This window comes from Nelumbo lutea, chromosome 1 (assembly GCF_056320005.1).
Source record: "Nelumbo lutea isolate HS-2025 chromosome 1, American lotus-T2T, whole genome shotgun sequence".
Classification (NCBI taxonomy): domain Eukaryota; kingdom Viridiplantae; phylum Streptophyta; class Magnoliopsida; order Proteales; family Nelumbonaceae; genus Nelumbo; species Nelumbo lutea.
The window spans coordinates 192,837,116-192,859,799 of NC_142684.1; the positions used below are offsets into that span (position 1 = coordinate 192,837,116).

At 37.7% G+C, this 22,684-nt stretch overlaps 2 protein-coding genes across 3 annotated transcripts; both read right to left on the reverse strand.

The window, feature by feature from the left end:
* Window positions 1-663: 663 nt before the first annotated feature.
* Window positions 664-4,114, reverse strand: LOC148880088 (2-oxoglutarate (2OG) and Fe(II)-dependent oxygenase superfamily protein). Of its 2 annotated transcripts, none has more exons than XM_088961908.1 (6): window positions 3,667-4,114; window positions 3,070-3,317; window positions 2,489-2,702; window positions 2,202-2,356; window positions 839-937; window positions 664-717 (listed from the first exon to the last, which is right to left on the reverse strand). In XM_088961908.1, the coding sequence occupies exons 1-4, from the start codon at window positions 3,766-3,768 to the stop codon at window positions 2,234-2,236; spliced, it is 687 nt and encodes a 228-aa protein (XP_088818034.1). In that variant the 5' UTR covers window positions 3,769-4,114; the 3' UTR covers window positions 664-717; window positions 839-937; window positions 2,202-2,233. The 2 variants fall into 2 exon arrangements, with proteins under 2 accessions (XP_088818034.1, XP_088818033.1); XM_088961907.1 differs by having other exon boundaries at window positions 664-726.
* Window positions 4,115-4,419: 305 nt separating this feature from the next.
* LOC148880089 (phospholipase D gamma 1-like) lies at window positions 4,420-22,319 on the reverse strand. Its single transcript, XM_088961910.1, has 9 exons — window positions 19,909-22,319; window positions 18,816-19,021; window positions 15,261-15,509; window positions 15,101-15,169; window positions 14,833-14,980; window positions 7,041-7,189; window positions 5,413-5,589; window positions 4,919-5,116; window positions 4,420-4,830 (listed from the first exon to the last, which is right to left on the reverse strand). Exons 1-9 carry the CDS (start codon window positions 21,710-21,712, stop codon window positions 4,537-4,539), a joined length of 3,294 nt encoding a protein of 1,097 aa, XP_088818036.1. The 5' UTR covers window positions 21,713-22,319; the 3' UTR covers window positions 4,420-4,536.
* Window positions 22,320-22,684: the final 365 nt, after the last annotated feature.

Here is a 22,684-nt window from a genome sequence, read left to right on the forward strand (position 1 = left end):
TATCCGTAATTCTCGGAAAAAATTTGATTATTGATTCTGTGGCAGGAGCTTGGAGGAATTTGAAACGTATCATCTCAGCAAGGTTTAGCTGGGCTGTGGAACCAATGATAAAGTTTCACGCCAGTATTTAAATACATAGGACCCGCATCTTTTACAGCGAGCCCATTGAATTTATTACTGGCGTGGATTGGTTCCACAGCATGCCCCATTATCATCTAATATCAGTCTCACAGCCTCTAACCCGCAAATAAATCGTAAACAAGTGGGAGTTCTATCTAAGATTCATATAGTGAGTCAGGCACGCCTAATTTAACTGAACAAGTTCCCTATAGCCTGCTTAGGTTGCCTTGCCCAACTAGTTCAGGTTGTAGCATTTAGCCTTTATTATACACCTTTTGGCTACATGTACTGTATGTCCCAGTCTTGGCTAAAAAGACAATTTAGTTTTTAAATGAAACTCTACTCGCCCCAACTCCAAGGCCTGTCCTAATGCTAACTCTCAGCTAGATCTGGGTGCATATCAGACCAAGTTCTTGGACGAGCATCCAGAGGATAGAATCGAGCATGGGCAGGGGCGGAATCAAGACTTGAGGCAGGCCCTCCACCCTCCCCAAAATATTTGAAAACCTCTGCAGTTGGTGACTGGCTGGTGCATCGGGGACATGGGGGAAAAATATTAGGAAGCCTTCACGTTACTCGACATCATCTTCTCATGTTCTGCTTGAACTTTTGACAAAAAAGAATGAATACAAAAACAATAGGTAGGTACACCATATTTAAAGACCCATTCTAACATAAGAACCCCCCCCCCTCCCTCCAAAAAAAAAAAAAGTATCACCTATGACCAAAGGTAAAAAAGCACTGCCTTCAGTTTTGGGGTCGAACACTTGTGAATATCAAAAGCTTTTTTCTGTCAGTGAAGATGCTTAGCTTGATCCTGAGTAACAAGGACAAAAAAAAGGAAATGACAGACATTATTTTTATGGGCATTGCTTAATGAAAACAAACAAACAAATACATTAATAAGAATAAAAAGTTGGAGTAGATGCAGCAAATTATAACAAAACTACGTTTTGGTCATGGCTATTGGGTGCTGTAGTCCCACTTTATATGCCTCTTGGGATTGTTTACCCCTTTCCTCTAATTGATTCACCTAGGAGACAATTGACATATCGCCCCAGTACTGCATACATGATTCTAAAGTAAACCTACAACTGACATACAAGCATTACAAGATCATGTGAGCACAGTACAAGCTTAAGAGGTGGCATTTGTAATGTTATCAGTAGCTACTGTGACCGACATATGACACTAAAGATACATACCTACCATATACAAAAGAATCCATTAGTGATTAGACCATCATTTCTACAGCATTGATGCCACTAAACGTATATACAATAGCCTATGCATTCATTATGGTTATCTATAATGCATAATTTCAGCAAACACACATCCACCAATCATTAAGGTGGTTCTATCACAGTTTCCATGATAAGAATTCAAAGATCACAAAAAGATCCATGACTTATTTGTACTTAAATATACAATTTGTATTTCTCTAACAAAGGACTTCTTCAAGGAAAGAAAAAACTTCTCTTCATACACATAACTGACTCAATTTCAGCAAGCACCAATAAATTGGTGATCAAGAACCAGAGTTAGGCCTCACCAGACTATCCCATTTACAAGCCGATATTCAAGATCAAATGGCAACCTGCTATAGATAATTGTTGTCGGAATTTTTTGTTGGATGGTTTCATTTTCCTAACACCATGTTTGGATCTTAGATCATTAAAGAAATTGCCAAAAACCCACATGAATAGTGAATACCAAAGTGTCACTTCTACAATTTATTTTGGACTGAAATTTGTTATGTGATTTCCATGGGATTACAAACATAGCTTGTACATGAAAAAATGCAAAGCATTTCTCATTTAAGACATCTATTGCACAACCTATGGTTTTCATTACTTGTACCTCCAAGCTAACCTGATTCTCCCATCTCAAATGAATAAGTAGATGTTGTTACTTCTAATTCCAGTTTAATTTATCACAATAATACAGCCATGATGGTTATAAATGACAAATAAATATATAAAAGAGAAACAAAAGAACATCATGAAGCTAGCTCACCAGAAGACAGAACAACTTCACATTAGAATACAAGCTGGGAGAGAAACTTAAAACTGGTAGCTTACCTCTCTTGCTTGATTGACAAATTCTGTACTTGTCAGGCAAAAGCTACGTCAGAACGAAATACATACTTGACACCTTTTGTAACATTGCGGGCTTCATGTAGCATACATTTATTCCCATGAATGTGAAAGAGTGCCATCCCTTCAATAGGAGCCACCTTCATATGTAAACCATTCACGTTAAAAGCCAGATCCTTCCAAAGAACATGATAACTGCAGTTCATCTAAGGAATAAAAAACAGAAAAAAAAATGCATTTTAGGAAAAATTAAAAGAATTTAAACGAATTACCTCAGCGACAACACCTCTTCTGGAATCATAAAAGACTGTTTCCCCTCCAACTAGAGGCTCCTCAGAAGAATCACGGTTGTTGGTCCGATCACCATTTGCCTTCTGTCTTGACCCACCACTTAGATATATTAACAGTGTGTAATGTGTCTGGCGGCCATCACCAAGATCAACACTTTCATCAATATGTCGCCCAAAGCGTTGGCCCACCTTGTACCTGAAATACAGCCCACAAAGTACATTCAAGAGTGAAAACATTTCTAAGGGAAATCTGGTGTAAAAAATAAAGGGGACTCTGATGCTTAAGCTGGTGGCGCAATGGTTCTTGTGCTGAAACATCATCACGAGGTTCTCTGTTTCATCATAGGGGAATGTTGTTAACCGCAAGGCAAACTGAAAACAATAGGAGGGTTACACTAGAGAGCAGCTGACTTCATCAAATCGACATGAGTTCCTTACAGGCAGAATCATGGTTACCCGATTAACAGATGATTCGACATATTAATTTTGATCTTCACTAAGTTATCTTAATTTGCATAAAAAATTTCTATAGTTACGGTACCCCTTTGGAAAGATTGATCTACCTGTAGAATCTAATATTTGGGTTTAAGCCGACGGCAACTTTCCCCCGAATTTTAATATCGGTAAAAAAACTTTTAAGGCCAGATTCCCATATGGTTTCAGCAAGAACAGGGTCGTTCACTGAAATGCGATCGTTGTCTCTATACGCTTCCCCTCTTGTTGGACCAAGACTCCCTTGGTGGACGAAACCAATAGATTCGGCAGCTTTAATGAACGCCCTAGATTCAGCAGAAGTGAGGAAACTCTGCACCTGAAAACCTTGAACGAAGTTGTAACTGTAAGTCTATGACAACCCAATTTAGGATCACAAGAATTAGTTTATGAACAAATGGTATCTTCATAAAATTCAAATGGGTATTTCCTAATATTGACTTTCGTGCATAATAATGAACAGACAATTCACTATTACTTAGCTCAATAACAAGTAATTGCTACCCTAATTCATTAGAACTCTATGTGAAACAATTTATTTGCTCTTACCCAAAAAGAAAAAAAAAGAAAAAAAAAGCAAAAGCTTTGCATAGATTTCTCGACGACTACATGTGAAATAAAGATTAAATTAATAAAATAAAAGTTTACAAATAAAGAGGGATTCATACGGTGAAGAGATGGGTATCTCTGAGGCGCGTAATCTGGAGATCCCGCTTGGGTTTGATCACCGGCCACTTTGTTTTCTTCGCATCTCCTCCTCTTTCACTCATTTTCCCTTCCCTTTAGGATATCTGAGTATCACTCACAGGATAAACGAAGCCCTAATATTAGCACCATTCGTGGGATTTTGTTTTTGTAGCAGGTATTCTGCATTCAGGCGAGAAAGAGGCATCGACAAGACGACTAGGGAGAAATGTAATAGCAGAGTACTAAACGACACGTTGCCCGTAAAACGCACTAAACGACGCTGGGTGGGACCCGCATCAAAAGCCTGAATAGTCCCACCGTAGCTTCTAACCCCAATTTCTTATTGCCTTGCACAAGCAGCAGTGATGACTTCTTGCTGCAATATTCACCTCTGAGGGAGCTGGGTCTATAAAAGATGAACTATGGTATGCAGAAGAAAAGGTCTGTAGGTCTCTTTATCAATGGTTGGTAAAAGCAAGTCAGATTGATGTCCAGCGTGGTTTGGTGGCTCCTACTTCAGTACTTCTCCAAGTGTAATCGTCCATTGAGTTGGCCTTACTGAATTGCAACTTGATGAAAACGAATGTTGAGCTCCCTTTTTTGTCGTAAAATCTTGATCCTTCTCAATAAATGTAGACACAGAGTTTACAGTCAACACATCCATTTCAACCCCCCCCCCCCACACACACACACAAAAAAAAAAAAAAATATATATATATATATATATATATATATATATATATATATATATATATATATATATATATCCATTCCTTGTTATGTTGAGCACTATACAATAAATGGACCCAAACCCTGTATACTATGAATCTTGTCTCGATTGACAAGAATGATCAGATTGTGAGATTTTCTTGGATGGCAAAAAATGTTCCCGCTATGCTCCCTCCCACGTCTGGAAAAGTCTCGCAGCCAGGAAGAGGCTTCACCTTTCCCTTGCTATCAACTTCGACTGGGTACTTTAGGAGGTGGCTCCTCATCTCTGTCACGTCCACAGCTGCAAACTGTTTCCAGTTCAACTCCCCTACTGACCTGATCCTCCTAACACATTCTAGGCTCTCTGGTTGTGTAAAGCATTCCTCAACAGCTCCTATGTGCTCTGCCCACAGTGACATCCTATATCCATATATCTGAAAAACACAAAATCAAGATTAATCAGTGTTTGAAGTTAGATGAATAACTAATAAATTGAAAAGCTTTCATCTGATCGTAGCTTACCTGTCCACGAGGAGAACGCAGTTTTCTTGCCCAAGTATGTGAAGGTTGGTAGGCACCCATAGCAATTTCGGTGTCTCTAGTACCCTCCATGGAGCGCTGGTTGATGTTTGCTGATCCTAATATTACATACTCATCATCAACAATCATTCCTTTTGAATGAACATAGATCATGAAGCGCCGACTTTTTTGACAGAGTGCCTGTGCAACCGATATGCAACACATTTAAGTTGCACAGAATTGAAGGATTATTATATTCTTTTGCTAAAATTGTGAATAATGAAATTCAGTTCCAAAGGGACACCAAGCAATATGCTTGGTGCAATTATCACAAAAAGAGTTTTGGTTATGAATATGTAATTAGTTGATCCACTTCAGGTTGAAACAATTGCAACTAATGTACATGTTTCTTGCAACTGGTTTAAACACAACAAACTATCAAAGGAAAATATGTATTTCAAGAAGAGATTTAATGATAGTGGGATAAGTGAGTTTACCTGAGGTGTGTTTGCTGCATTAGGGCTTTCTACATAGGAAGCTTCGTTTCCATCTACAGCCTCACGATTGCCAAGGCAGAAGAAATTCAAATAATCTTCTGGAACATACGTCTTTTCTAGCCCAACCTCTTCCAATGCTTTGTATATAGTCCCGTACATCATTTGCATAGTTTTATTCTGCCACAATAACTACAGTTAAACAAAATGTAAAGTTCCCACATTGTAAAATGTATTCTCTAAGTTGTAAAACACCTTCATATTACATTCAAAATGCTACTTCATTGTGTAAAGAGATAACTATAGTTCAATTAATCTTAGAGATAGTTAATGATTGACAGAAATAATATGAATGATTGACAGAAATAATATGACATTGACATCACAGAAAATAAATTGCACTCAGATGGTGCACAAAGCATCTCACAGAATTCACACATGGAACAACAAGAAATTGATAGAGATGAGAGAGCCAAAAAAACATTGATAGAGATGCCTGCACATTAGAACATGATTGAGTTGAATAAACTTCAATCTTTATCTGAAAGAAAATAAATTAATATTGGAACCTAATTTACCATCTTGTTTATAGTACAACTCATGTTCCTTGATGCTATTTCTTGCACACAATTAAATGCATCTCAACAAGATCCTGAAGATTGAAAATTGTCTTCCTAGAATATGCAACAATTTTCATTCAACTGAAGTACTAGTCCACATCAATGAAGGTCCATTAAATGGCTTGGTATTAACTGCCAAGTCTATCCACAAGGATCCACATTCAATCATGGAGTTCTATAGAACTTGAACAGTTGGTGCAATGTTCTTAAAAGCATTTTTTCAGTCTTTTGATGGTCCTCTATCTTCCCATGTGGATCATGACCAAAATTTCCTATAGATATGTACAGAATTTCTAATCATATTTATGTTATGGGGATAAAAATAATAAAGTTCAAACACAAGATATGAAGCAATAAGTTCTGTGATTGCAATGGCACTGGGAGATGGATAAAGATAGGCTCCCTGCCCCCACCCTTAATAAAGGTCTTAGACGTACATAGGCATGAAATAGACTATTGACATTTGACCCCTCTTTCCACCAAGAGTTGACTTTGCTATTTATGTTTGGGCTCTTGCTATTGCATTCTTGTAGTGTTTGTAGTAAGAAACGACCAGCAAGTAATAACTGATAATCACATAAAAGAGAGTTGATGAGTAATAACTGATCTGCCATACCCATGCATCAACAGTGTAAGAGAATATCATGTTGCAATAATCTTCTACATAAGCATGTAGTGTAGAGAAAACAATTCATTTCATCAAACCATAATCCGAACTGCTTGAGCTAAGCTATAGGAAATCCTTCTTCACCATTTCACACGTAATGCAAGCACCCTCTAAATAGACTAAGGGCAAGAAGTGCAAGTCAAGATCATCACTGGAGTTTGAAATCTAATGTGAATTTAGAAATAATAATTAAATCATTGTTCCCCAAAAACTTGATGGGTCCACGCAGTTTAAAGAGATTTAATCAGATTAACCATTAAGTTCAAAGGATAAAGAAGAATTATTTGAAAGAAACCCTATATTCATGGCTCAGAATGGACTTCAAGAAAGTAGCTGGAGCATGCCTGCCAAAAGAGAATCCTCTGAGTAGCTGCACCAGTTGGAACACCCTCTGGCCACATTGGAATAACTATATAGGCAGCAAACCTCTCATTTGCTCTGATTTTATTAGCGATTTTTAGAGCAATTTCCATTGGTATTAAGTTGTTAGCACCTGCATATAAGCACACATCTACATTCATTAAATAAAATAGAAGTATTGAAAATCACCAATAACTCCAGGGTTCTCGTCCTGTTCTAAAGTGGTAGCCAAGAAGATATTAAAGGCGAGGGACTACATTTTTTTTTTTTGTGTTATTTAAACAAAGAACAGATGGTAAAAACAAAAAGTGGAAATTCTTAGTAACAATTTCTGATAAATACAACTAGTAAATCAAAAGCAACTTAGAGTGAGAAGTCCATTCTGAGAGTGTTAATACAGGAACCTTACAGCATTTCCTCGTGCAACTGCTTCAAGCCAAACCATGAGTTTGGGGCACAACAATAGGGTAAGTAAAAATATCATAAAGGCCTTTCTTGGATTTGGGTATCCAACAATGGCATCAGAAAAAATTTAAAATGGTACATTGTAACTCCAAAATGCCCAATGCACCAAAGGATCAGATAATATGCTTAAAACAGAACTGCCAAAAGCACCACATATTAAAAGCCACAAGGACCAACTAAATACCCCCAAAACAGAACTGCCAAAAGTACCACACATATCCCAAACTAAATGGAAAAATAACAATTAAAATAAGCTATCATATAAATTTAAAATAAAGTGGGTGATGTAATATGTACTATGTGCCACAAGGGAATTTTTGTCTTTTCTTCTTTTATTTTGTACGGTCGCCCTAGTCTATATATACAAAGTCTGGCGCTGCCAGCCTATTCCTTTGGCTCTCTCAACTCTTTCTTCTCTTCTTTCTCTTCTCTTCTTTCTCTTCTCTTCCTCTTTTTTCTCTTCTCTCTTCTTCCTACCTGACTGAAATCATGGTATCAGAGCAGGACAGTGCTCTGTAAATATTTTCTTTCCTGTTTGAAGCACTCCTTTCATGTTCCTTGGACTGAGAATGGAGAAGACTAGTTTGTCCTGGACCCGAGAGCTCTTTGGCTGCAACTTTCTCCTCAGTTTCTGGGCTGAAACTCCCCGAGAGCTCTTTGGCTGCAACTTTCTCCTCAGTTTCTGGGCTGAAACTCAACAATAGGGATTCCAGAAGCAGGTAGATAATTGACTGAAACTTTCTAAGAGGTCAGATGTTACCTTCTCTTCCATTTTCTACTTTTTCTTGGACCAGTGACGCAGCGTGATGCACTCGACCGGGCAAACAAGCACCAGACGACCGAGTCGGGCTTCGGTCTTGAAGCCTCACGAAAGAAAAAAAACTAGGCGTAGCCTTAGTAGAGAGAGAAAAGGGTGATAAGAAATTCTTGTGTGTCTCATTAAACTCAGAATAGAACTATTTATAATACATACTGGTAGTCTTGTAGAATAACTAGGAAAGTAAAACAACTAAACAACTAGGAACTGGACTTGGCGTCCACCGTCCGATAGCCACCATCATCCAATGCAGGTTAGATATGTGAGCTGTCGACATTATCCGCTGCATGGTTTTCTCTAGATGTCCTTATCTGATGCAAGTTCCCTTCTAATTGTGAGCTGTCGCCAGCTGGTTCGGTGGGTCGTGAGCTGGACCTTCATCAACTGGAAACTCCAGAACCCTCTCAGACTGAACAGGGACAGAAGCAAAACTTCTTTCTTTCTTGGTTCTTGGTGCTGTTACCAGGAACAGGTTAATGTTTGCCTTAACCAAATGGTATAAAGGAAGTTTAAACCCCTTTTTGTGGGTCTGATGATCCAGAAACCTGTGTGCATGTGGAACCTTTTGTAGGTCACGAGTGACCTGGTTCATCTGGCCAGTACAGCAGTATATTAATGATATGTGGCTCATATTAGCCTTGGAGAGGTCTGTTAGACCTGTGAATGTGTGTAACAGAAAAGGCTGTGTCTGTGTTTTAGCAGTTAAAAACACGTGAGGACTGTGCAGTTCTTTGTGTGTGTGTGGACTGAAGAGAAGGATTGCTGTCTTCTTGGAAGTGTTATCCATGAATTCTGAAGACTCTGCAACCTCGGGAACCACCACTAATCAGGGTGGAATGAACAGTGGTCATGATTCCTTGAATTTTCCAATGACTATTACCCACTTGGATGGCAGAAACTACTTGGCATGGTCTAAGGAGATGCAGCTGTATATTACAGCCAAGGATAAGGCAGGATATATCAATGGGAAAATAAACCTAGGGCTTGTACTGCTGAATATGATAAGTAGGACCAAGAGAACTACATGATTATGTCCTGACTCTTGACATCTATGTTACCATCTGTCAAGCAAAACTTTATGTGGGCGAAGACAGCAAAAGAAATATGGGAACAAGTGAAGGCAACATATTCAAAACAAAGTCACTATGCCAGAATTTATCAGTTACAGGCAAAATCTTCAACATGCAAGCAAGGAGAAAGGAGCTTATCAGCTTACTATTCTGTCCTCACTTCAGTATGGAAAGAGTTAATTTACTACCAAAGCATTGAATGAGAGAGTGAGAAAGATGCCAAAGAAAATAAACAGCTACTCTCACAGCAAAGGGTGTTTGCTTTTCTTCTAGGTCTGAATCCCATATGTGAACCCATTCGGGTACAAATTTTGGGCAGCAAGGGTTTTCCTTCTGTCCAAGAGGTATATGCACTTGTTCAGTTTGAGGAAAGTAGGAAGTTTTCTATGAATCATTCTAAGGGGGAGACCATTGCTTTAGCTGTAAAAGTTAATACAGGTTCAAGAAAGGGGAAAACGAAAAACAAAATGGATGATAAAGATAAACTATGGTGAACTCACCGTCGAAAATCCAGGCATACCCGTGAGACTTGTTGGGAATTGAATGGGAAACCAAAGTGGAAACAGGAATTGAGCAAGAAATCAGCACAAGAATAGAACAAGTAAGGGTGTTTATGGACCGGTTTTGGATTGGACCCTGTCCAGTCCAAAATCAATTTGGACGGATTGGACGGACCAACAAGACATATTGGATTGGACCAATCCGGTCCAAAATATTTATTAGATTGGACCGGACTTGGTCCATCCGTAATAAATTTATATTGGATTGGGTTGGATTAGGCCAATATCTGGTCCATTGATATAAGATGAGAATATAGGTGTCAATGGACCAACTTTGGGTTGAAACTAATCTAAATCAAAACGAATTTGAACAAATTGGATGGTCCAGACATTGAATTGGACCAGTCCATAATGGTCCAAAATATTCATTGGACTGGATTGGACCTGGTCCATTTATAATGGACTCGCATCGGATTGGATCAGATTGGATCAAATCCAGTCCAATTGACACCCCTAAGAGCAAGAATCCAAATCAGAAAAAGTTCACCTCGACAAACTTAGCATCTCATGAGCATCAGGGTGGTTTTTCTACCATGAGTTCTTCTCAAGATTGCCCCCCTTGTTTTGATCCCAAGGAGGATATTATCAAATCCTTTTGTGACCATTTGGAGCAATATGATAGGGCCCTTAGACAGATAGATTTTGGATCCACATCTTCAACTTCGTTTGCTTCCTTGTTAGGTAACTCAGCCTCTACTTTTCATATATCTACTAATAACCTAGAATCCCCATGGATTATTGATTTTGGTGCCTCCAACCATATGACTGGTAAGTCAACCTTGTTCCAATCATACACTCTTCTCTTTGGCAAAGATAAAGTGAGGTTAGCTAATGAATCATTCTCCTCCATTGTTGATCAAGGATCTATATCTTTTCCTTTTGACCTTTCATTATCCAATGTTTTACATGTTCTAAAGCTACCCATTAATTTGTTGCCCATTAGTAGTATTACACATGCCTTGAATTGTTCAGTAATCTTATCTTCCATACTCCTGTATTTTTCAGGATTTGGCCTCCAGGAGGACGATTGATAGAGGGAACATGGTCAATGGTCTCTATGTGTTAGAGAATAAAGTTGGTCTTACGGTCTTAGTGTCTTTGATTCAGTCGAGTAAGAGTCAAGTTATTTTGTGGCACCATTGTTTGGACCATATGTCTTTTGAGTCTTTGAAGTACTTGTTTCCAGATTTGTTTAAGTTTGTGTTAGTTGGTGATTTTTAGTGTTAAGTGTGTCAACTGAGTAAGCAAAACTTCTTTTCCCTAACGTAATAAAAGATTATATTTTCCTTTTTATATTGTGTATTCTGATGTTTGGGGGCCTGTTAATATTCCAACTGAGAATGGCTACAAATATTTCATCTCCTTTATTGAGGACTTCTCTCGATATACTTGGGTTTATCCTATGCACTCACGGGAAGAAGTCCCTAAACTCGTAAGAGATTTTCAGCATATGGTCTACACCCAATTTCAAACAGAGATTCAAAATTTTCAATCAGACAACATTAAGGAGTACTTTCATGATGACCTCATAGAATTCTTTGCATCCTGTGGCTCCCATCACAGGAGCTCCTATGCTAGAACCCCTCAAAAAGATAGAGTTGCATAGGAAAAATCTCCACCTTCTAGAAGTTGCTTGGGAACTGTTGTTACAGATGCATGTTCCAAAAAGATTTTGGGTGGATGTTATTCTAACTATTGCCTATGTTATCAACAGGGCGCCATCTCGGTTACTAGAATAAGTCTCCTCATCAACTCCTCTTCCCTAAGGCCCCAATGTTTCCTATACCTATGTGTGCCTTTGGGTGTTAGTGTTTTGTTCAGGACCTCTCTCCTACTCGTGGTAAACCTGATCCCAAAGCTATCATTGCTTTGACCCCGTGTCAAAAAAAAATATTTTGTCTCTATAATTTTTCTTTCTTTGGAGATGTTTCCTATTTTTTGTTTCCCCTTAGGGGGAGAGTCCAATTGAGAAGAAACGGAAATAGACACAAGTTTTATTGCCTTCTCTTCTTAATCCTCCTCCATTTTGTGTCTTCCAGAGACAACGTTACAAAAGTCAAGGCCAAAAGAGTTTAATTTCCACAGAGTCGCCAAAAGCTATCCAACCAATGCCATCGGACTCTCAGGGGTTGGATCCTTCACCACACCCAGGTACCATTATTCCAGTCGATACCCCTAAACTTATTGACATTAACACTTCAAGTTGTGATCTAAACCTCCCTATTTCAAAAAGCAAGGGTGTCAGATCATGCACCACACACCATCCCATGATTCATTTCTTGTCTTGTGAGGACATCTCATCATCGTTTTGTGCTTTTTTATCTTCCATTGATAATGTTCCTCTCCCTAAGAGCATTGCAAAGGCTTTACTTGTTCTTGAGTGCATAGATGCAATGAAGGAAGAAATCAATTCCCTACACAAAAATGGCACGTGGTAGTTGGTAGATCTTCCCAAGGAAAAGGAACCAATGGAGAAATAGGGGTCCTTTGTAAAACATAATGTAGATGGCACTGTGGAGAGATACAAGGCTCGGCTGGCTGCAAAAGACTTTACACGGGTGTATGGAGTTGATTATGTTGAGACTTTTTCTCTTGTTGCAAAAATGAATTCTATCTGGGTTCTTCTCTCTTTAGCTACAAACCTTGACTACGAACTTCATCAACTAAACACAAAAAATGCCTTCCTGAATGGTGATTTGGAGAAGGAAGTATTCATGATTCAACCTTTTGGTTTTTGTGCTAAGGGCAATGAACAGAAAGTCTACAAATTGAAGAAATCTTTATATGGCCTAAAATAGTCTCCAAGGGCTTGGTAGGTTTCACTAGGCAGTACAACACATGGATTTTAAGTAGTGTCAAATTGATCACACACTCTTTGTGAAGAAGGAACAAGGAAAAACGACATTCTTGATTGTCTATGTGGATGACATTGTTATCACCAAAGACTAGGTCTAAGAAGTACAAAGGTTAAAGAAATTCTTAGCTACACAGTTTGAAGTGAAGGATCTAAGGCCTTTATGCTACTTTCTTAGAATTGAAGTTGCCCGCTCTCAACAAGGTATCTTCATTTCTCAAAGGAAGTACACCCTAGATCTTTTGAAGGATACAGGAAAGCTAGGAGCTAAACCTATTGACACCCCTATGCCAATCACAAACTTGGGGATTATAGTGGTGAGATCTTGAAAGATTCAAGGCAGTAATAAAGACTTGTGAGCAAGATTCTCTATTTATCTATGACTAGTCCTGGCATTGCATATGCCATGGGTGTCCTCTCATGTAGGCACCCAAGGCAGCACACCTATAGGTAACAAACATGGTTCTCAGATACTTAAAGAAGTTCCCAGGAATAGGCCTTCTCTTTAAGAAGCATGGACATATGAGGGTAAAGGTTTACACTGATGCTGATTTGGGCTGGCTCAATGCACGGCACAAAATCCACCAGCAGATATTGTACCTTTGTAGGAGGAAATCTTGTTACTTGGAGAAGTAAGAAACAAAGTGTGGTGGCCAAATCGAGTGCAGAGGTAGAATACAAGGCCATGTCACATGGAGTTGCTAAATTATTATGGGTCAAGAACTTGTTGGGTGAATTGGGCTTTCACTTTGATGATCCTATGCCACTCTATTGTGACAATAAATCTGCTATTAACATTGCAGCCAATCTAATTCTCCATGGAAGAACCAAACACATTGAGGTAGGCAAACATTTCATCAGGGAGAAACTTGAGGAGGGAAAAGTGTGCACTCCATATATTAGCTTTGAGGAACAACTTGTAAATGTTTTTACTAAGGGATTAAACTCATTGTAGCATTATGATCTTTGTGACAAGTTGGGGATGATTGACATCTATGTCCCAACTCGAGGGGGAGTGATGTAATATGTACCCAGTGCCGCAAGGGCATTTTTGTCTTTTCATCTTCTTTTATTTTGTACAATCGCCCTAGTCTATATATTCAGGGTCTGGCGCCACCAGCCTATATTTTGGCTTTTTCAACTCTTTCTCTCTTCTTTCTCTTCTCTTTCTCTCCTCTTCCTACCTGGCTGAAATCAGTGGGTAAATATTAAATTCTATTTTGAGTCTGTTGATACAAAAATATTCAAGCACATTCACATCTACAACCACAAGGTGTATTACCAATAGACAATGATACAATTATTAAATTTTGGAAGGATGCACCAGCTATTATTTGACCTGATATCTTTACAAAATTAATCTGAATATTGTATTGTAACTATGTAGAGTGGTAGTGCCATAACTAACCTACTAATGATAGTGATGACAATTCTAAGCCAGAACAGAATTTTTCCTGATATTAAGCACCAAAAGGTAAGAACAGTATTTAGTCTCTTATGTTTACATACTTAATCAAATGCTTTTTAGATGGATAATTGAAAATGGTGATGAATGTATGATGAGCTATATATCATAACCAGCATGGCAGCACATATTACTGTCTCTGATCTTTATTCTAATTAAACACAGATTTCTTGGTAGACTTTGGAAGTGAAATTATAGTTATTTTTACATCCCAGCAATTTTCAATGGAAACATCCATGCTCTTTTTAATCAGTTCTCAATTCAGTGGATATACTCCAAACATCACCTTTTCCCTTTAGCATATTTATTTTCTAGTAAAATGAAAATGCACTTAGAAATAAAAGTAAAAACATTAAACCTTGGTTTCAAGAATCGGACAGATATCAATCACAAGTAAAATGTAAAGAAGCTGGAGTAACATCATATCAGATACAGAGTATCACATTTTAACAGTCCAACAGGTAAAGAATCTTCAGTTTGTTGACAACCCAAACAACAAGATAATCTTCATTCCACCAAAATAGGGCGTAGTCATAGTTCCTCACCTAAGTCTTTGTATGACGACCAATTATATGATGAACCAAGAAAATATTGGTTTTCAATATAAATGAAATATTGGGCAGCTCGGATGGCTTTTACATATGCTGTATGTATGCTCATGTCGATCTGGACATTTTTACCACAAACAAGGTTCTGTTGCATTCAACATGGTAGTTAATTAACTCTAATGAAGAAAAAAATGATAATAAAAAGTAGTCCCTAGAATCCAACAACCACAAAAATGAGAAAGCTAATATGTTATTCTCTTCCCACCTTGTTTATAGCATCTTTTGGATCTTTGGGAAAGCCTTTCACAGAGTTTGAATCAATTGAACGGAAAATCTTCATTTTTGGAGGATATCAATAGAAAAAAGTTATAAGAACCATATCAATTACTGAAAATCTAATATCAGTAATAAGCCATCCAATTTACCTGGACATGCCAAGACTCCGGATCATTCTCACTTAGGCAAGCAGAATCATGAAACCCAATGATGTCAGGAATTCTTTCTAGTTTGAGTAAGGCATCGTCATATGATATTTTCAGTTTTTTAATCCCTTGAGGTTTTGAAGCCTTCAACCAGCGCTCTTCAAAGTTGGTAAGAACATCATAAGCTGCTGGACCTTCAATTTTACAGTGCAAATCATGCCATGGTTCTCTTGGACAACCAATGGTAGATCCCTTCTCAGATGGAAATAAACAAATAAATATCATAAAGAAAATTAAGTATTTATAATTTCAAAAAATGAATTATTGGTAACGGCCTAACGTTTGAATTGAGTTGATTCTACTTGGCCAAAAAAGGGCTTGCTTTTAAAGGTTTTCCATTCTCTTATTGCCATGACAAAAATGATTTCAAAAATACATGCATTTTCCATATAAATCTGTGCACTGTGTTACTAATAATGATTTGGAAAACTGGGCTGGACTATATGATTGAATCTTCTCTAACCATCAATCAGTCACCAAAACAATTCAGATCAACTCCAGGACCATTTCTGGTCAAACTTGGTCTAAATTCATTTATTCATTCCTCTTAGTGGTTTATTTATTTATAATGCTCCTTCCTTTTTTCTATTTACTGGTTGAACACTTTGAATTCAAACTTCTGAACCATTAACAACAGTCCCAACCATTTGACATTGAAGGCTGTTTGATAACTGAAGTGGCTGAACTGAATAACTTATTACTTTGTTTTTTAGTGAATAAGTTATTAGGGAGATTGTGAGCTCCTTAATGGATAATCTGAAGTTGGTTTGATTACTACACCTTCAAATTCCGTTGTTTAATTACTTTATCCACTAGAATACAAAGTAATAAGTCCTTGAATTCAGCCACTTCAGCTATCATAAAAAACGCCTCAGTCAGTACCATGGCCGTAAGGCACCAACCCCTGATTGAGTAGAGCACTATGTACTCTGGCAAATAAGAATACTATATTTAATGCAACAAATTAAAGAATATAATATGTAAATGTTTATTAGAACAATATGACATTTATGCAATGATTATAGTTATAAAGAACTCGAGGAATCGAACAGTACAGAAATACTGCAAATATGCTGTAAGCATAAGAAAGGAAACTTGTCAAATATGCAATATCAAATTGAAATCCTAAAACTTGACCAGAAGAAGAATTAATAATAACTAAATGCCAAAAAAATGAAGCAATAAACTTATGCATAAAACATGTTAGAAATTATTAGTATATAACATAGCAGAAGATGCAAAAAATAAAAGATGTGTCATCAATAATTTAAAGTGATCTTTAAATGGTCCTTCTTTTAGTTTCAAGGAAGAGAGGGTTCATTGTATCGGGTATAGTAGGTGGTTTTCAGTCCTCTTCTATTGATGATATCTTATCACTGGATCTTGAGTTCAACTATGATGCATTTCAAATATTTGCTGTATGTTAACTCAAAATTTCAACCAATCACATTAAAGACGCTGCATGGTCTATTTACTTTTCATTGGTTCATGTTACACAAGGTATACTTACCACTAAGGTTTTTAACAATGTTTAAGATGTCACTGTGACGTGCCGCTTTATCACTGGTTTGTTTACCTTTGAATTATGTTGCAGCAATTTCTGTAGAATGCACCATAAATTTTGCTCCAGATTTTATATCTTCTTTTTTATTTTAATGAATTTCCTTTTTCTATCAAAAAAGAAAAAAGTACAGTGCTTCCTCTAGTTGAATTGCAATTTCAGCTTGTTAATATGAGCAACATTAAGGTACAAAATTTACCTTATATTATGATGCACACACCTCATAAGTTACATGTATTGAAGTTATAATTTGATTTAAAATAAATTCAAATTATAGATTGGACTATCTTATACACTGTTTGTCCTCCCGGAGAAAGGAAGAACATGTAAGGTTGTTTGGAACATTTTCCCCAACCCTTAAAACATGAATCTTGACCCATTGGTTTCAAGCCTATGGTGTTCATTAGAAGTGTCTTACTGCAATATACCAAGGTGCACTGAAAAATGGGCAAGGTCAGTGTTCCGGTCCCAATTGTTAAATGGCTTGGCTTGATGTGTTTCAATAGTCTTGAGTCTTTTGGTGTATTGGTCAAGTATGTAACAAATGGTATCAGAGCCTACCACCACATTTCAAGTTCAAATCACAAAAAGGGGATAGCTGGGAGAAGGGAAGCCTAGAGCAGAGTGAAAGCCATAATGGAAAGGCTACCTAGAGAAGAGTTTCAAGGAAGAGAGGGTTCATTGTATCGGGTATAGTAGGTGGTTTTCAGTCCTCTTCTATTGATGATATCTTATCACTGGATCTTGAGTTCAACTATGATGCATTTCAAATATTTTCTGTATGTTAACTCAAAATTTCAACCAATCACATTAAAGACGCTGCATGGTCTATTTACTTTTCATTGGTTCATGTTACACAAGGTATACTTACCACTAAGGTTTTTAACAATGTTTAAGATGTCACTGTGACGTGCCGCTTTATCACTGGTTTGTTTACCTTTGAATTATGTTGCAGCAATTTCTATAGAATGCACCATAAATTTTGCTCCAGATTTTATATCTTCTTTTTTATTTTAATGAATTTAATTTCTCTATCAAAAAAGAAAAAAGTACAGTGCTTCCTCTAGTTGAATTGCAATTTCAGCTTGTTAATATGAGCAACATTAAGGTACAAAATTTACCTTATATTATGATGCACACACCTCATAAGTTACATGTATTGAAGTTATAATTTGATTTAAAATAAATTCAAATTATAGATTGGACTATCTTATACACTGTTTGTCCTCCCGGAGAAAGGAAGAACATGTAAGGTTGTTTGGAACATTTTCCCCAACCCTTAAAACATGAATCTTGACCCATTGGTTTCAAGCCTATGGTGTTCATTAGAAGTGTCTTACTGCAATATACCAAGGTGCACTGAAAAATGGGCAAGGTCAGTGTTCCGGTCCCAAATGTTAAATGGCTTGGCTTGATGTGTTTCAATAGTCTTGAGTCTTTTGGTGTATTGGTCAAGTATGTAACAAATGGTATCAGAGCCTACCACCACATTTCAAGTTCAAATCACAAAAAGGGGATAGCTGGGAGAAGGGAAGCCTAGAGCAGAGTGAAAGCCATAATGGAAAGGCTACCTAGAGAAGAGTTAATGCTGCCATGGGGAAGGGCTACCTGCTGCTAGATTGTAAGTCATCATGGAGAGGGCTACCTTCTGCTAGAGTGAGAGCTGCCCAGAAAGCTGCCGAGACATCGGCTCCAGAAGCATGTTGGTGTGTTGTGGTCCTAAATGTTAAACAGCTTGGCTTGATGTATCCCAACAGTCTTAAGGTTTTCAGCATATTGGTTAAGCAAATAACAGTCAGCTAAAGCCTAAGTAAGTTGAGTAGAGATTTATTGAGGGAGTTCTCATTTTGAGAATCATAAGTATGAGTGAAGCCCACCAGAAATATGGAAGAGCAACATAGTTAAACAAATTAACAAAAATAAGGACAATAGGTTACCGTGAATGTAGGGTTATGATAGTCATCTTTATGCACCGTTTCTAATGTCATAAATAAAGTGTGTTTGGGGGTATCATATCGCCCATCACATAAATCAAGTCCTCCAACAAAAGCTATAATTTTTCTCTTGTTATGACCACCATCGACATCCACAATGACAGTTTTCTGATGATGTGTATAGATTGCACCAACTTCCTGGGGACCAAAAATTTAGAAAGATAAGTTCCTTGCAAATTTCCAATTTCAAACACCAAGACTGAAAGAGATACGTGATAAGAAACTCTAGAAATTAAAAATAAATCCTACTAGCATGAATAAAAATTTCATGGGTAAAAGATAAAAATACAAAAAGAATAATTGAACTTTAATACAGATAAGTAAATTTTCCAAAAGCTTTAAGATATTACTGACAATATAATCAGGAAAATGTCCATGTTTCAATGCCAGAGAAATTACTAGTAATATATTGTCAGTGAAGTTCTTAAATTTACTGAAGGAATAGTTCACGCAGTAATTTTTTTTCTCTTCCATTAGTACGTGATATTATTGATAAATGTCAACAATAATCTGTAGCTGTATAAAACAGTCAAAAACTTGACTAGTATGATATGATACAAAGAAATATTCAATGATTAGCTGATTTCATGAATTCAAATATGGAATTTGAACATTATACAAAGAAATGTTTAATATACTTTAGAATAAAGGTGATCAAGCTATCCCCCCTGGGGGGGGCGGGGGGACACATATGATATAAAACACATGATGCCCAGATACAAATACAGACAGGGAAACAGATAGGGGAAATGGGGATACAACTCTCAATTCCCTAAAATCCTGGACCCACCTCAAAAGTTGAGCTATAGTGAACATTTGAGCTTTAGTTTCAGAATTTTAAGCATCCAACTGAAAATCATCTTCACATAAACTGATCTGTTAATAAGTAAATCAGGAATCATCCTCTTTTCTTCAGTGAGTGTAATCAAGGTATAAAACCTACAGCCTCATTTTTGTGGAACAAAATATTAACCATTTCACTTGTGGGCTTAAGCTGTTTGGAGTTATTCCATTAACCTTTTCCTTCTTATAATGTTCAATGAATGAGTTTGTAATAATAATAACAACAATGATAATGACAACAAAAACAACAAGGAGGTTATTTTCCTTACTGTTTTATAACCCAAAATGTTCCTTGAAGTTGGATCGTCCCATACAAGCAGCAGTACTCTCACACCTTCCTGTGACTTGGACTTAAGAAGATCCCCGAGGGTGCATTCTGATGCATAAGGAGCATCTCTAACCAGTCTGACTTTGTGGTACACAGACCACCCAGTAATATAAATTAATCGACGGGCCTGACTTAATGCATCAAAGATGTCATTCCAACATTTCCCATTCTCAGACTGCATTCCATGATCAAGCTTCATATTTGGAAGGTAACCATCAGGAACATGGGCATCTTGATAAAATGTAACTCTTCCACCTTTCCTAAGAGGAAAATATGTACCTGGAACACCACTATAATCGGGACCCGACCCAACTCCGTTATGGTAAAACATCAGCTTGTCTATTGGGGTATACTGAATTGACAGGGTCAAGGAAGCTCCAGGCTTGCTTGGCTTCCCAGTTGAATTGAGGACTGGAAAAGTTCCCTCAACCTTTTCTCCTGAAAATATCTTCTCAACTGGGATCTTAACAACCCCTATAAGCTGGGAACCCACAACATCATTGTCTTTGACAACAAAATGCACCTCTGCAGCATAATGGGCAACAGGAACATAAAATCTCTGCATCCAAATGGGGTTTTCGCTATTACTTATCACATATGTCCTGCCAATTATGGCATCAGATACAGATATAGAGACATATGGATCACTGGTTATCTTACGAGACACGTGAGCTTCAATTTTGTTGCTGACATTCACTGGTAATCTGGCAAACATGTCACCTAGAGTCCTATGGAACAGGTCCATGTTCGGAAGGTTTGCAGCTTTATACACCAAAATATCTAAATTCCCATGTAACAGCAAGACTTTCAAAGATGCCTCAGCTGATTGAAGTGTCACAATCTGCAGACTCTGACTATAATGTGAGCCATCAAATGAAACCGAATGGGAAAAAACTGGTTGTGGAGATGCAGCAATTAAACCTGAATAAAAAGTCTCCCCACCACTCGAAAATGAATTATTAGGATAACCATACATATCCGCTCCGTTACTATACCTAGCACTTGGGCTTTGAAACCTCAGAGGAGGATTTGAGACTTGTGGTGGAGATGGCAAATTCGGGGCAGTGGGAGGGTGATCAGACAATTGCACCTTCCCTAGAAGATCTACAGGAGGATAAAGTGAGGGGCAGGATGGGGATGAATCACCTAAACCATCATGATTTGGAGAAGAGACAACACTAGTATGCAGTGAACTATCTTGGTGGGGGTAACCAGAGAAGCTATTGGCACGGCCATGAACTATCAGGTAACTTTCAGGTGGAGGATATTGAACGGTCTGTTGCGGAGGGTAATGCGATGTACCATATTGAAAAATGCCATTGTGTTGTTGTGGACAAGGGTGATGAGAATTATGTATTACAGGGGGATTGGGATATGGGTGTTGATAGAGGGGCATAGCTCGATAAGAAGGTTGGGGATAATGATATTCTAAAGACCCAGAATGACTCGAGTATGGAAGAGCAGGAGGACAATGTGGGGGTGGTGGGTATTGTTGATAATTGAAGGAATGAGTTGCAGATGAATTACAAGAATAAGTATTACCAAGAGATGGTCGTGTTGGAGATGGTGCGTATGGATCTGAATTTGGAGGAGGAGCAGGGGTAGGAAGAGAGGGAGGTGGAGGGTATCGATATGGATCGTGGTAAGGATATGAACTGTAGTTCTCCATTAACAAACAATGGATTTCTAACGCTAAACTACTAATAAAACAGAGAGTGGAAGGTAATAGAGAAGAAATTAAAGATGGGTTTGTATGTTTCTTGTCGATGGTTTATTGTTCTTCGGTTGGACATAACTTAATGGATTACTACCAGATGATTTGAATTCAGTTGAACTGAATTGGATCGTTGGAACTAAAATAAACAAAACAAGGAATGAGAGGGAGTTACCGTTGAGAGTCGTTCATTGGAGATATGACAGCTTCCCAGCTCCAGGCGGTTTTCCAAAGAAACGAGTGGGAAAGAAATATATATGACGACGACGGGGTGCTGGAAATTGGAGCAATTTTTTTGGGTTTTTTAATTTTTATTCTACGTTCTCGTCTATTCTTTTTTTTTCTTCTCTGGTTAGGGAACCTTCAACCCACGATCATTTCTTTGTCTATTGCTTGCTCGTGTTGTTCTAGCTTCTCTCTGTGTCGTTTCTTTCTACTTCGTAAATCGTAATTTCAAGTCCTTTCTTCAGCCGTGGCCGACTAAAACTGGATCGTCACGTTTGGTTCTCTTTAATTAATATCGTTGCCTTATGTCCGTAACGCGATAATGAATATTGGTCGAGTATTCGCGCGAAATAAAAATAAAATAAAAATGAGTAGAATGGGAATAGGATGATAAGTTGGCAACCACCCCCACAGAGTCACACACTCCCAATAACAAAATAAATCGCTGAAGAAGAGTCCGGATCTACTCCTCACATCATGTCCTGGCCGTACATCGAAAAAGATACTCGTATTTATATTTCATGGGGATATGTTGCGCGCGAGCAGATTCTAATTCCCTAAAGAATGGCCCATTTGAGAAGTACATTAAAAAATCAACGGTGGCGATGGAACACACCGTAAGCTTCAAACGTTTGAATTGAGATTTCGTACCAACTAAATACATTCCAACCCTTTATCAATATCATCTGACACCACACATCT

Coding starts and splice junctions, on each gene's coding strand:
- LOC148880088 (XM_088961908.1), bottom strand. CDS start 3,768: ATGAGTGAAAGAGGAGGAGATGCGAAGAAAACAAAGTGGCCGGTGATC. Junction 2,703..3,069: donor CCAAATATTAGATTCTACAG/GTAGATCAATCT, acceptor GCTGTATTTCAG/GTACAAGGTGGGCCAACGCT. Junction 2,357..2,488: donor GAAGAGGTGTTGTCGCTGAG/GTAATTCGTTTA, acceptor TTACATATGAAG/GTGGCTCCTATTGAAGGGAT.
- LOC148880089 (XM_088961910.1), bottom strand. CDS start 21,712: ATGGAGAACTACAGTTCATATCCTTACCACGATCCATATCGATACCCT. Junction 5,117..5,412: donor ATGCAGCAAACACACCTCAG/GTAAACTCACTT, acceptor TCGGTTGCACAG/GCACTCTGTCAAAAAAGTCG. Junction 4,831..4,918: donor TGCGTTCTCCTCGTGGACAG/GTAAGCTACGAT, acceptor TGTGTTTTTCAG/ATATATGGATATAGGATGTC.